The sequence below is a fragment of the Brassica napus genome, chromosome A5, assembly GCF_020379485.1.
Source record: "Brassica napus cultivar Da-Ae chromosome A5, Da-Ae, whole genome shotgun sequence".
In the NCBI taxonomy this organism is placed as follows: Eukaryota; Viridiplantae; Streptophyta; class Magnoliopsida; order Brassicales; family Brassicaceae; genus Brassica; species Brassica napus.
The window spans coordinates 20,948,798-20,960,237 of record NC_063438.1 but is presented as its reverse complement, the minus strand read 5'-3'; the positions used below and the strand labels follow the sequence as shown (position 1 = coordinate 20,960,237).

Here is an 11,440-nt window from a genome sequence, read left to right as displayed (position 1 = left end):
CTTTGCCTTCTCCTGAATCGGGGACATTGATTCCTAATTCATAAACCCTAACTTCTTCCTTCGTTCGCGCTCAGAGAGCTAGAGCCTTCGACGAACAAAGCCGCCGGTGATTCAAATCCTCATCTCTTCAAAAGGTGATGGAAGGGGAGAATGTAACGGAGCCGTTGAATACAGCGGCGCCATCTACGGGAGAGAGTATCTTCGCCACAGCTCCTCCTCCAAGTGATTCAGTATTGGCTACTGCTGCTTCGAGTGTCTCTCCAAGCAGTAAATCTCAGCCGGAGCAATCCTCTATGTCTGTATGTTGTTCATTCTTATTTCTCAGCTCTCGATTTGCTCAATACCTTTAGAAACTTTGCGTTAGTTGTACTTCTTCGCTTTTGTGATGTGGTTAAATAGGTTATTATAGTTTAAGTCACTAATATAATTTGTCAAGACTCAATCTTGTTCGGTATATACTTTCAGCACTTGCTCAGGTCGTTTCATTTTGAGTCTCTAAACTGGTTCCATGGTGTTTTGGTTCTTGTTGTGCAGATTGCCACTACTGCGCAATTGAGTGCTAATGCAGCAGCCTCCTCAATTGCTAATCCCATACCTCAAGCCCCGCATATGCTACAGAATCCGCCTTTTGGTCGACCAGGAACACTCGCTCCTCCTGGACTCATGACATCTCCGCCTGCTTTTCCTGGTTCCAACCCTTTTTCCAGACCCGGGGGTCCTACTCAAATCAATCTTGGTGTTCATCCACACATGTATCCTCCTTATCATTCTCTGCCGCCAATGCATGGAACGCCTCAAGGAATGTGGCTGCAGCCTCCCCCTATGGGTGGTATTCCCAGGGCGCATTTCCCATCACATCCTACTCCTTTTCCTGGTAATTACCCATTTCCAGTTCGTGGAGCTTCTTCTCACCTGCCATATCCCGGTTCTCAACCGCTTCCTGTGGGGAATGCTGGCGCTGTTCATGCGTTACCGGGTCACCAACCGTTAGATGTTCCTCCTGGTCAAAAGCCAGAAGCACTCTCAGGAATTGGTATGCTTGATGATTACTGATCCATGTAAGAGATGTTTGACCTTAATGGTTATTCTATTTAGTTTACATACTCTTTATCAGGATCATCTTGTGTTTTGCAGATGACAGAGCTGGTTCTCAACTAGTAGGAAATCGAGTAGATGCCTGGACTGCACATAAATCAGAAACAGGAGTTGTTTACTATTATAATTCGGTTACAGGGCAATCGACCTATGAAAAGCCTCCTGGTTTTGAAAGGGAGGTGGGTTTAGCTGATTACATGTTGTCCTATTTCTCTGTTGGTTGAGCAATTTTTAATCTTTACTTTTTCTTAACTTCTGCAGCCTGATAAAGTGCCGGTGCAGCCAATTCCTATCTCTATGTAAGTTCTTAGATTGAGATCATAAATTTCTCCGATAAAATTAGTTGTCATATTTTTAAGATACAGTTTAGGATGCTTCTGCATGAGGCATTGTTATTGTTACATAGCTTTGTATAAATCTTCTACTAGGCCGCCAAATATTTCATGCCCATGAAATCAACAGTTTATATTTGGTTGCATCACTTTGAGCCTGCTAACTTGTTCCAAATGTAGGGAGAATATACGTGGGACGGATTGGGCTCTTGTTTCCACAAATGATGGCAAAAAATATTACTACAACAATAAAACAAAGGTAAATATATACATGTAAAGAGGAGGCACCATTTTATTGGCTTTGGAACTAGTGTTCTGTTACTCTATATTTTCTGTTACACTTCTTGAATCCTCCAGTTTTCTTGATCAGGTAAGTAGCTGGCAGATTCCACCTGAGGTGAAAGATTTGGTGAAGAAAACGGAGGAGAGGTCAACGGAGAGTTTAGCTTCTGTGCCGAGCGCTGATTTAACTGAAAAGGGTTCTGAGCAATCAAGTTTGAGCGCACCTGCTATTAACAATGGTGGCCGGGATGCCGTATCGCTCAGAACTACAATTGTTCCTGGTTTCTCAGCGTTGGATTTGGTCAAAAAGAAACTGCATGATTCTGGAGTGCCTGTCTCCTCTACGACAACATCTGAAGCAAATGGTGGTAAATCAAACGAGGTCACACCTAGTGGAGAGAGTGGAGATGGTATGGGCAAGGTAAAAGATGCTACTGAAGGTGGTGACCTTTCTGATTCTACATCAGATTCCGAAGATGAAGATAGTGGACCATCGAAGGAAGAGTGTATCAAACAGTTTAAGGTATTGCGTAGTCTGCACGTATGAATAGTTCTCGTGGTCTTCGTTTCTGTGCTTTTTGACGTAGTGTTTGGTATAGATACTTTTCATTTTTTTCCTTTCTGCACGTCAACTGTATTCAGGTGTATCTAATAAAAGGCAGTCTAGGGAAGGAGTAGAGGAACCATATATTGGAATTTTCTTCTATGAATAGATCTTGTTGGAATAGATGAATGCCGTGAATTCACATATTGAAGTACCATTGGTAATGTTGATACTAGGGGAAATTTCCAATCCTGGAAATCTTGAAATTATCCAGGCTGATGTTTATTTTGACTAAACTTCTTATATCTCGTTTCTTATTTGTTAGTTTTTATTGAATTTTGCAGGAAATGCTCAAGGAGAGAGGAGTGGCACCGTTTTCTAAATGGGAGAAGGAACTGCCAAAAATTATCTTTGACCCTCGCTTTAAGGTTTGTCATGCCTAAAGATCATAACAATTGACAATATTTTGATACCTCACCTGTTCGTATATTTCACGTTTATTGTTTCTTTTCTTGCATACACTTGCAGCTTGTACATTTCCAGTTAATTTTACTTGTTTCTATGCAAGCACTGCAACATCCACTCGTTTTAGGTGTTCAAATAGTGCACAAATAAAACCTTCCTATAATCTCCTACTCCAGGTGTCGAATGATATTATTTGCATGGTGACGTGACAATAATATCATACTCTATTTTCTTTTCACTGATCTTTTTGCTGCTCTCTTTGTTTACATCTGTATTATATTTGTAAACATGAGTTTCAATTTACTTATCTTAGAGTCTTAAAGCAGTTTCCTCTCTGATTAGTTAGTTGGTGCTTTGTATGCTGGCTAAACCATTTATTGCAGAAGAAAGAACTATGTTTTTGGTTTCTTCCAATATTGACTAAGAAACCATATGAGAATGTATGTCTTTACGTGACGTTAAGTGTTTATCCCCACCCATCATATGTCATGTTGCAACTTCATTCTTTGTTAGCTAATGGAAATGACGAGGATTTAGTGTTGTGTCAAATTTTCATTTTGCCTGTTCTACTGTCAGCTTGCACTGTGGCCGTTTTCGGTGCTGTATTTTTATTTGGGAGTTCATTTTTCTTGCAGGCAATTCAAAGTCATTCTGTTCGAAGATCTTTATTTGAGCAGTACGTAAAGACTCGCGCTGAAGAAGAACGTAGGGAAAAGCGTGCTGCTCATAAGGCAGCTGTTGAAGGTTTCAAGCAGTTGCTGGACGAAGCGTCTAAGGTACATTTTTTTTACTTAACCGAGTTCCTCTTTACTTTTGGTTGGGCAACCTTACGTGACATTTTTCTTTTCTTTTTTGGTTTTGGATGTTTCTTAACCCGTACTTCACTTGTGGGAATTTATTATCATCCTGATATTTTTCAGGACATTGATAAACACACTGATTATCATACTTTTAAAAAGAAATGGGGAAATGATCTGCGGTTCGAATCACTTGAGCGGAAGGAAAGAGAAGCTTTGCTGAATGAAAGGTACGAATCCATATCTTGCAATCAGATTTCTATGTATGTGTAAAAGTTTTATTGGATAATTTTTTCTTCGTGTTGGTTTTTGAGTGTCTTATACATATCCTGTGTTTTTTTCTTACCTTTTCCATGAATTGGTTGTAGAATCCTTTCTTTGAAACGAGCTGCGGACCAGAAGGCGCAAGAAATCCGCGCAGCAGCAGCCTCTGATTTCAAGACGATGTTACATGAAAGAGAAGTGTCCATAAATTCACATTGGTCCAAGGTGGGTGACACATTTGTTTCGTCCCTTAGTGAGCAAAATAGATTTTTTTCTTTTTTTTGGACTGACTAAAGTTAGGATTTGAGAAAGTGACCATAGTGGCATAGGCTAAGTTTCCATTCCGATTTAGCACTTAGCAGTGATTACCAGTTGAAGTTTTGAGTATTAGTTGTGTTATCTCTTATCTAAGTTTCCCTTGATTGGCACAATTTTTACTGGTTAGCATGCACGACGATTATATGATTTTTTTCTTCCCTGTTACATATTAGGTAAAGGATAGCTTGAGAAATGATCCAAGATATAGATCTGCTGCACACGAGGACAGGGAGGTCTTTTATAATGAGTACATTGCGGAATTAAAAGCTGCAAGGGGAGATGATTATGAGATGAAGAGTAGAGGCGAAGAGGTAAACTAACTTTACATATTCACAATCCATGTGAACCGCGAGAAATTTCATTTGATTTCTTGTCTGTGTTTCTGGATTCCAGAATGAAAATGATTTATCTTTCATGTTGGGAAAGCGATAAGACACACATGTACTTACATCTTCTGTGATTTCTGAATTTGGGTACAGGATAAACTGAGAGAACGAGAGCGGGAGTTGCGGAAACGGAAAGAAAGAGAAGTGCTAGAGGTGGAAAGGGTACGACAAAAAATCAGAAGGAAAGAGGCAGTCGCCTCTTATCAAGCTTTGCTAGTGGAGAAGATCAGAGACCCTGAGGTATGTCTTCGATCTGTGTTCACTTCTCCCTATGCAGCGTGCTAAAGCTTTTCGTAGAGCCGCGCAGCAGCACTACCATTTAATCCTCTATTGGAACATGTTAAAGAATTGGATAGTGTTAGGTTGTTTCTTCTTTGTCCTTCGATTCTGAAATAATAAGTTGCCTTCTATATATATAACCTGTGGAGATTCTGATCTTTCTTTGTCTATCTTCTTCAACATCCGAAGGCATCCTGGACAGAATCGAAGCCGAAACTTGAGAGGGATCCACAAAAACGCGCCTTAAATCCGGATTTAGATCCTGCTGATAAAGAGAAGCTGTTCCGAGACCATATAAAGACATTGTACGAGGTACTTATCTGTAAACCTTACCAAATTAAACTCTTAGGATTGTCTACATGCAACAAGATGAGAACAAGCTTGACTATCGCTGACCTCTTTTCTACTTCTTCGTTGTGGTCTGTTTGAGAACTTGATTTGTCTTATTCCATGTAATTAATTGCTCTCTGGTTGTGTGTTTGCAGAGGTGTGCCCGTGACTTTAAAGCTCTTCTAGTTGAAGTCTTGTCATCGGAAGCTGCTTCTCAGCAGACGGAAGAAGCAAAGACCGTGCTCAACTCTTGGTCGACGGCTAAACAAGTACTCAAATCCGACATCCGATACAGCAAGATGCCCAGAGATGACAGGGAAGTCATATGGCGCCGATATGCGGAAGATATCTTGAGGAAACAGAAACAAGATAGCCCTCAAAAGGAAGAGAAACCAAGAGACTACAAGATCTAAAAGCTGCAGAATGCATTTTCGTAAGATTAGAAGGCTCAGTTTCTATACGAAGCTCATTTGATTATCATTCATCAATCAGCTTTGTATATTCGACAGAAGAGCAAATTACTTGCGAGTTCTTTTGATTTTCTCGTTAGAGGATTATGTGGTTTTTGCAATTTTAGAACTGTAACAAGAAGATCCTGTCTTTGTTTGATGTCTACTTTTACTACACTTTCTATATATTACAGTTTGAGTAGACGTTTGTGGTTTAATAAATAGATCTCATTTTCAAGAATATAAAATCTACAGGGCCATGTGACGTCGTACATAGCCAAGACAATATTTTGTGCAAGAATCAAACATGTCGATTTCTTTTGTTTGTGTTTCGACAAAAATGTTGGTTCTATGATCATCCTCCAAAAAACTAAAGCTAAAATGGGGGATAAGGCCCATAGAAGATAATAGACGAGCCCATAAATAATGGGCTCTGTTTAAGAACATTTCACGATCTACGCGTAGCCGCCGACTACTCTACACCATCACCGCCATAAGCGAGGTTTAACATATAAAATTGAAACTTAACCTTACACTTTTGTCAAATATTCAATTCAATTTCACGGAAATCACAAGTCAGACATGGAGAACGGAGATATTCCCGAGAACGCCAATGAACGTAAGCAAACATCGATCCAGTTTTTTTTTTTTTTAAACTTTCTTCAGCTAATGGGCTGTTTTAACCTAAGGATTTCGTTGTCTTCTTTGGTTTATAGATTGCCCAGGTCCTCAATCGGAAAGTGCTGGAAAGTCAGATTCTTGTGCAGGTTGCCCTAATCAGGAAGCATGCGCAACTGCTCCCAAAGGACCTGACCCAGGTTCGATTATTTTCCATTCACTGTCTCGATCAGTGTATCTTAGATTCCACTTGAATTAGGGTTTTGGTATGTGTCTGCTTTTGTGCCCATACTGAAAATCTTCTTTGGGTTTTGAAGATTCTTACAGCGTCGCCTTAGTCCATTTTGAATAAAGAAAAAAAGTAGATGCCTTTTGTATCTCTGTCTTCATAAGAACTTTACTTACTTAAATCATTCACTTCTTAATCTGTTTGTTATTTGGAAGTCTGTGTAATTTTGTATTATAAGATCTGGATCTCTAGAGTCTAGTAGCAGGTAAAATGCTGTGTTAGCTAAATCAGAACTTACATCTTCTAATTCTGTGAGCTATATTGGACTTGTGGCTGTATTGTTCTTTTGAGTATAACATCTTGTGACGATTTTACCAGTGGTTTGTTTGATTCTATTGTCTGTTTAAGTCTCAGCCCTCACTTGTTTACTAGTTGAGTTTTGTCTCAGCGCTGACACTTTGTGTTTCCTTCAGATTTGGTTGCCATAGCAGAGCGGATGAGCACTGTTAAGCACAAGATTCTCGTTTTGTCTGGTAAAGGTGGGGTTGGCAAGAGCACTTTCTCTGCTCAGCTCTCATTTGCTCTCGCTGGAATGGACCATCAAGTAGGCCTTATGGACATAGATATCTGCGGTCCAAGCATGCCTAAAATGCTAGGCCTTGAAGGGCACGAGATTCACCAGAGCAACCTCGGATGGTCCCCTGTCTATGTGGAAGAGAACCTTGGTGTCATGTCCATTGGTTTCATGCTCCCAAACTCCGACGAAGCTGTGGTCTGGAGAGGTCCCCGCAAGAACGCTCTCATTAAACAGTTCTTGAAAGACGTCTACTGGAGAGACATCGATTACCTCGTGGTTGATGCCCCACCGGGAACTTCGGACGAGCACATCTCCATCGTCCAGTACCTTCAAGCCACTGGGATCGACGGTGCGATCATCGTCACCACCCCACAGGAAGTCTCCTTGATCGATGTCAGGAAAGAGGTGAGCTTTTGCAAGAAAGTGGGAGTCCCGGTGTTAGGAGTGGTGGAGAACATGAGCGGTTTGTCTCAGCCGTTGGCGGATGTCAAGTTCATGGAGATTGGTTCTTCCGTTGACGTGACGCAAAAGGTAATCTCTTGCTTGAGAGAGAACGCACCAGAGCTTCTCAACGTCTTGGCTTGCAGCGAAGTGTTTGACAGCAGTGGAGGCGGTGCAGAGAGGATGTGCAGGGAAATGGGAGTGCCGTTTCTTGGGAAAGTTCCATTGGATCCACAGCTTTGCAAAGCAGCAGAGCAAGGTAAGTCGTGCTTTGAGGGGAACAACAAGTGTTCTGTTAGCGCACCTGCGCTGAAGAGCATCATACAGAAAGTCCTTGCTTCGATGACCGAGTGAAGTTTAAGACTCCCACTAAACAGATCCTTTGGTTGGATCTGTAGATAGACAATGGACTTTGCTGTGAAGGTGTTGTGTAGGCTTCACATGTGTAATAAGATTTTTATTATGAGAGTGGACCATTAAATCTTGTCGACTATAATATTTACTCTCGTTGAATTTCATTAGAGTATTTGGCTATCGAGGGGTTGTTTTGATAAATGCATAAATTTAAGGCGAAAACTGAAACTAGTCCAAACTTATAGTTTTGATAGTCCATCGCCAAGACCCCCTGTCTACTGGATTCCAGCGTTGATAGTCCAAGACCTACTAAAAAAGTAATAATTTTGTTTCGCCTTTACTCTGTTGCTCGTTATAGTTTTGTGTATCTTCATGCATTCACAGTCTTTCATATTCAGGCATTACTCTATACTTGGCAAGGGTCTTCTTGGCACAGCGAGATTGCTAGATATTAGGGCGCAAGGCGGAAGCATGGTCATTTATCTGATCTAGTTTACATTGTGATAGGATTGATAGAAACAAGCGACAACTGATTTAGTTTAACCTAGTGAACAAATCAAACTCGTACGGTAAAGCTTACTAGAAAGAACGTCGATCGATAACTCAATAGTTGCATCGATGGGTTGAAAGTTGTATCGATCGACAATCCATAATTGGTATCGATCGACACTTTCTCAAGACCAATAAACGACAAGTGAAGTCTTAGATCTGATGACAATAGATAGTCTAAAAATACGGAAGTTGATCGACTAGTCTTTAGTTTGAGTTTTAGAATATCCAACATCCACTTAGTCTCTATATCTCTATAATCTTGATTGTCTCAATAGAAACCCTAACGCTTTTCATATTTGTCTTAAAACCTCAATAAATCAACCAAACAATTACTTTGCTCATCCTTGCTATTTAATTTAAACATGTTTGCCTTGCTTAACCACATAACTGCTAGATCTTTTGTGTGCTTTAGCTCCCTGTGAATTCGATCTCTAAGTGCTACAACTCAACCTCTTATTTGAGAGAGTACAAATCACTTTTTCAGATAATTTGAGTGATATCAAGGATTTTTGTTAGCTACTCTAGAACAAAAGCAATAAATACAATTCAATTGATTCATATCAAGACAACTCATCAATTTTATAGGTGACTAATCCCTTATGACTATCTGAACCCTAAATCTAACATGATAAATCTATTCAAGCATGATAGTTGTCACAGAAAATCATAGATGAATAGATGCAATAGAATAAATATAAAAGCCAAAGGAGTTTCAGAAGGAATCTGAAGGAGTTTCTCTGTTCTCTCCTAACTTAGAACTATGAATAAAAGAAAGCGTAGTCGTCAACATAGCTTAGAAAATACATAAATAGGATTTTAGGTTGTCCATGGGTATTCTGGTAATTTGTGGTTACTTCTAGACCTAAGTAGATCTTCAAATATACTCGGCCTGTGTTTTGGAATCAGCGTCGATCGACACCAAAGGTGTGCCGTCGATCGACATTCCTTCAACTCCTCAAGACCACTATTCAGTAAAACGGACATAACTTCTGATCTAACCGTTGGATTAACTAGTAAATTAACTAAAATCATGAAAAAAATGACAAGTAAGTAAATTCACTTATCAAATAATAGTGTAGATTGTGATTAGTTATTTTTAATTTACTATAAAATATATTTCTATAATAAACAAAAATAAATAACTTTATAAATTAATAAAGTATTATAAAATTTAATTATTTATCCTTTTTTTTTTGCTAGTTTTTTTTTACTTTCTAATGGGCTTTTACGTATAAGCATATTTCGAATTCAATTGTATGTTGTTGACCCATATCTAGGCTTAATTATTTAAGGTGACCTATTCTCCCTCTTCTGATCAGATTTTGTTTTCTTCTTGTACTCTGCGATGGCTTCTGACAATCTTATCGACAAATCTAAGAGCATGAGCATTGGTGGACCCCTCTTTGGAGTTCACCAACATTTTTTATTATTTTTTCGTGGGCCCATGAACAGTTATGAATTCGGATATGCTGTTTTCTGCATTAGTGAACCCGAAGAAGGAGTTCATAGAAATAAAATAATAATTTTAATTTAAAAAAAAAAAAATTTAAAATATTCAGAAAATATGAATAAAATATTAAAACATATTATTAAAATTATGAAAACATTTTATTCAATACATTAAAAGTACATTACATAAATTGAGAAATTTTTTTTAACATACATAACTTATTTATTCATCTTCATCACCAAACATTTGCCAAATATTTTCCACTAAATCAGCTTTCAAACGATGATGCTTGTCGCCATCTCGAACTTCTCTCCGCATGGCTAACATATCAGGGGTGACATTAACACTATCTCTGCTTCTCGCCTGCGAACTTCTGCTAGACTGTCCTGTCTCAAACTCAGATGTATCAATTGGAGCGTATCCGTCTCGTTCATCCTCTACTATCATATTGTGCAATATGACACAAGCTATCATTACTTTTCCTATCCTTTCCTTGTCTCATTGTAGAGCTGGGTTCCTAACAATTGCAAACCTCGATTGCAATACTCCAAAAGCCCGTTCGACATCTTTTCTGGCGGATTCTTGCATTTCTGCAAATTTATGTGCTTTACGACCTTGAGGAAGTGGGATGGATTGGATAAATGTTGCCCATGGAGGATAAATACCGTCGGTAAGATAGTAGGCCATACGATAAGTGTGGTTGTTGACCTTGAACTTCACTTTAAGGGCTCGACCATGTAAGATGTCATCAAAAACTGGAGACCGATCAAGAACATTGATATCATTTAGGGTACCTGGTAAGCCGAAAAAAGCGTGCCAAATCCAAAGATCTTGTGATGCCACGGCTTCTAAGACAATTGTCGGCTTTCCCGAACCACGTGTGAACTGACCTTTCCAAGCTGTTGGGCAGTTTTTCCACTCCCAGTGCATACAGTCGATGGAGCCTATCATCCCCGGAAATCCCCGTACCTCTCCAATATCGAGTAATCGCTGAAGATCCTCGGCTGTAGGTGTTCGTAGATACTCATCCCCAAACAATTGTATTATTGCATCAGTGAATTTTGCCAAACATAAACGTGATGTACTGTCAGCCATCCGGAGATATTCGTCATATGTATCTCCTGACTGACCATATGCGAGCATACGTATCGCTGCCGTACACTTTTGAAGTGGAGATAGCCCGTTCCTTCCGGTAGCATCTCTTCTTTGCTGAAAGTACGGAACTTCAGTACTTAGACGGTCGACAATGCGAAGGAACAATGGCTTGTTCATTCGAAACCGCCGCCTAAATATATCTTGTGTGTACGTTGGATTATTACTGAAATAGTCGTTGCATAGTCGAATGTGTCCTAGTTCTCGATCTCTTTCAATATAAGCTCGCCTCTTTGGTTTGTTGGGTTGACCATCAATTATCGTATCGATGAAATTATCAACTACTTCATCGACCAATTCATCAAAAACTTCATCCGCTTCATCACTTGATGAGGAAGACATTGTTGATGATATTTATTGTAATATTTTTCCTACAAAAGGCAATAGGGAGGGATTTTTTAATAAACTTTTGTTTTGGGTTTTAACCTTAGTTTTTTTTTTATTATTTTTTTTTTAACCTTAGTAAAGTTTTTCATTAAAATTATAAATCAGTATATTTCTCTATTTCTCTTCAATTTTATTTTGG

At 39.2% G+C, this 11,440-nt stretch overlaps 3 protein-coding genes across 3 annotated transcripts; 2 read left to right on the top strand and 1 right to left on the bottom strand.

The window, feature by feature from the left end:
* On the top strand, nucleotides 1-5,743 carry LOC111215544 (pre-mRNA-processing protein 40C-like). Its single transcript, XM_022719147.2, has 14 exons — nucleotides 1-299; nucleotides 535-1,033; nucleotides 1,135-1,274; nucleotides 1,357-1,394; nucleotides 1,608-1,686; nucleotides 1,798-2,232; nucleotides 2,598-2,681; nucleotides 3,354-3,494; nucleotides 3,639-3,745; nucleotides 3,884-4,004; nucleotides 4,271-4,408; nucleotides 4,577-4,723; nucleotides 4,952-5,074; nucleotides 5,248-5,743. The coding sequence occupies exons 1-14, from the start codon at nucleotides 138-140 to the stop codon at nucleotides 5,503-5,505; spliced, it is 2,472 nt and encodes an 823-aa protein (XP_022574868.2). The 5' UTR covers nucleotides 1-137; the 3' UTR covers nucleotides 5,506-5,743.
* A 276-nt stretch (nucleotides 5,744-6,019) lies between these two features.
* Nucleotides 6,020-7,982, top strand: LOC125608854 (cytosolic Fe-S cluster assembly factor NBP35-like). Its single transcript, XM_048779392.1, has 3 exons — nucleotides 6,020-6,160; nucleotides 6,258-6,359; nucleotides 6,862-7,982. The coding sequence occupies exons 1-3, from the start codon at nucleotides 6,124-6,126 to the stop codon at nucleotides 7,758-7,760; spliced, it is 1,038 nt and encodes a 345-aa protein (XP_048635349.1). The 5' UTR covers nucleotides 6,020-6,123; the 3' UTR covers nucleotides 7,761-7,982.
* Nucleotides 7,983-10,260: 2,278 nt separating this feature from the next.
* LOC125608669 lies at nucleotides 10,261-11,256 on the bottom strand. The gene is made up of 2 exons (XM_048779106.1): nucleotides 10,653-11,256; nucleotides 10,261-10,517 (listed from the first exon to the last, which is right to left on the bottom strand). Exons 1-2 carry the CDS (start codon nucleotides 11,254-11,256, stop codon nucleotides 10,261-10,263), a joined length of 861 nt encoding a protein of 286 aa, XP_048635063.1.
* Between the last annotated feature and the right edge of the window lie 184 nt (nucleotides 11,257-11,440).

Coding starts and splice junctions, on each gene's coding strand:
- LOC111215544 (XM_022719147.2), top strand. CDS start 138: ATGGAAGGGGAGAATGTAACGGAGCCGTTGAATACAGCGGCGCCATCT. Junction 1,034..1,134: donor AGAAGCACTCTCAGGAATTG/GTATGCTTGATG, acceptor TGTGTTTTGCAG/ATGACAGAGCTGGTTCTCAA. Junction 1,275..1,356: donor CTCCTGGTTTTGAAAGGGAG/GTGGGTTTAGCT, acceptor TAACTTCTGCAG/CCTGATAAAGTGCCGGTGCA.
- LOC125608854 (XM_048779392.1), top strand. CDS start 6,124: ATGGAGAACGGAGATATTCCCGAGAACGCCAATGAAC. Junction 6,161..6,257: donor TCCCGAGAACGCCAATGAAC/GTAAGCAAACAT, acceptor TTTGGTTTATAG/ATTGCCCAGGTCCTCAATCG. Junction 6,360..6,861: donor TCCCAAAGGACCTGACCCAG/GTTCGATTATTT, acceptor TGTTTCCTTCAG/ATTTGGTTGCCATAGCAGAG.
- LOC125608669 (XM_048779106.1), bottom strand. CDS start 11,256: ATGTCTTCCTCATCAAGTGATGAAGCGGATGAAGTTTTTGATGAATTG. Junction 10,518..10,652: donor CTGCCCAACAGCTTGGAAAG/GTCAGTTCACAC, acceptor ATCGGTCTCCAG/TTTTTGATGACATCTTACAT.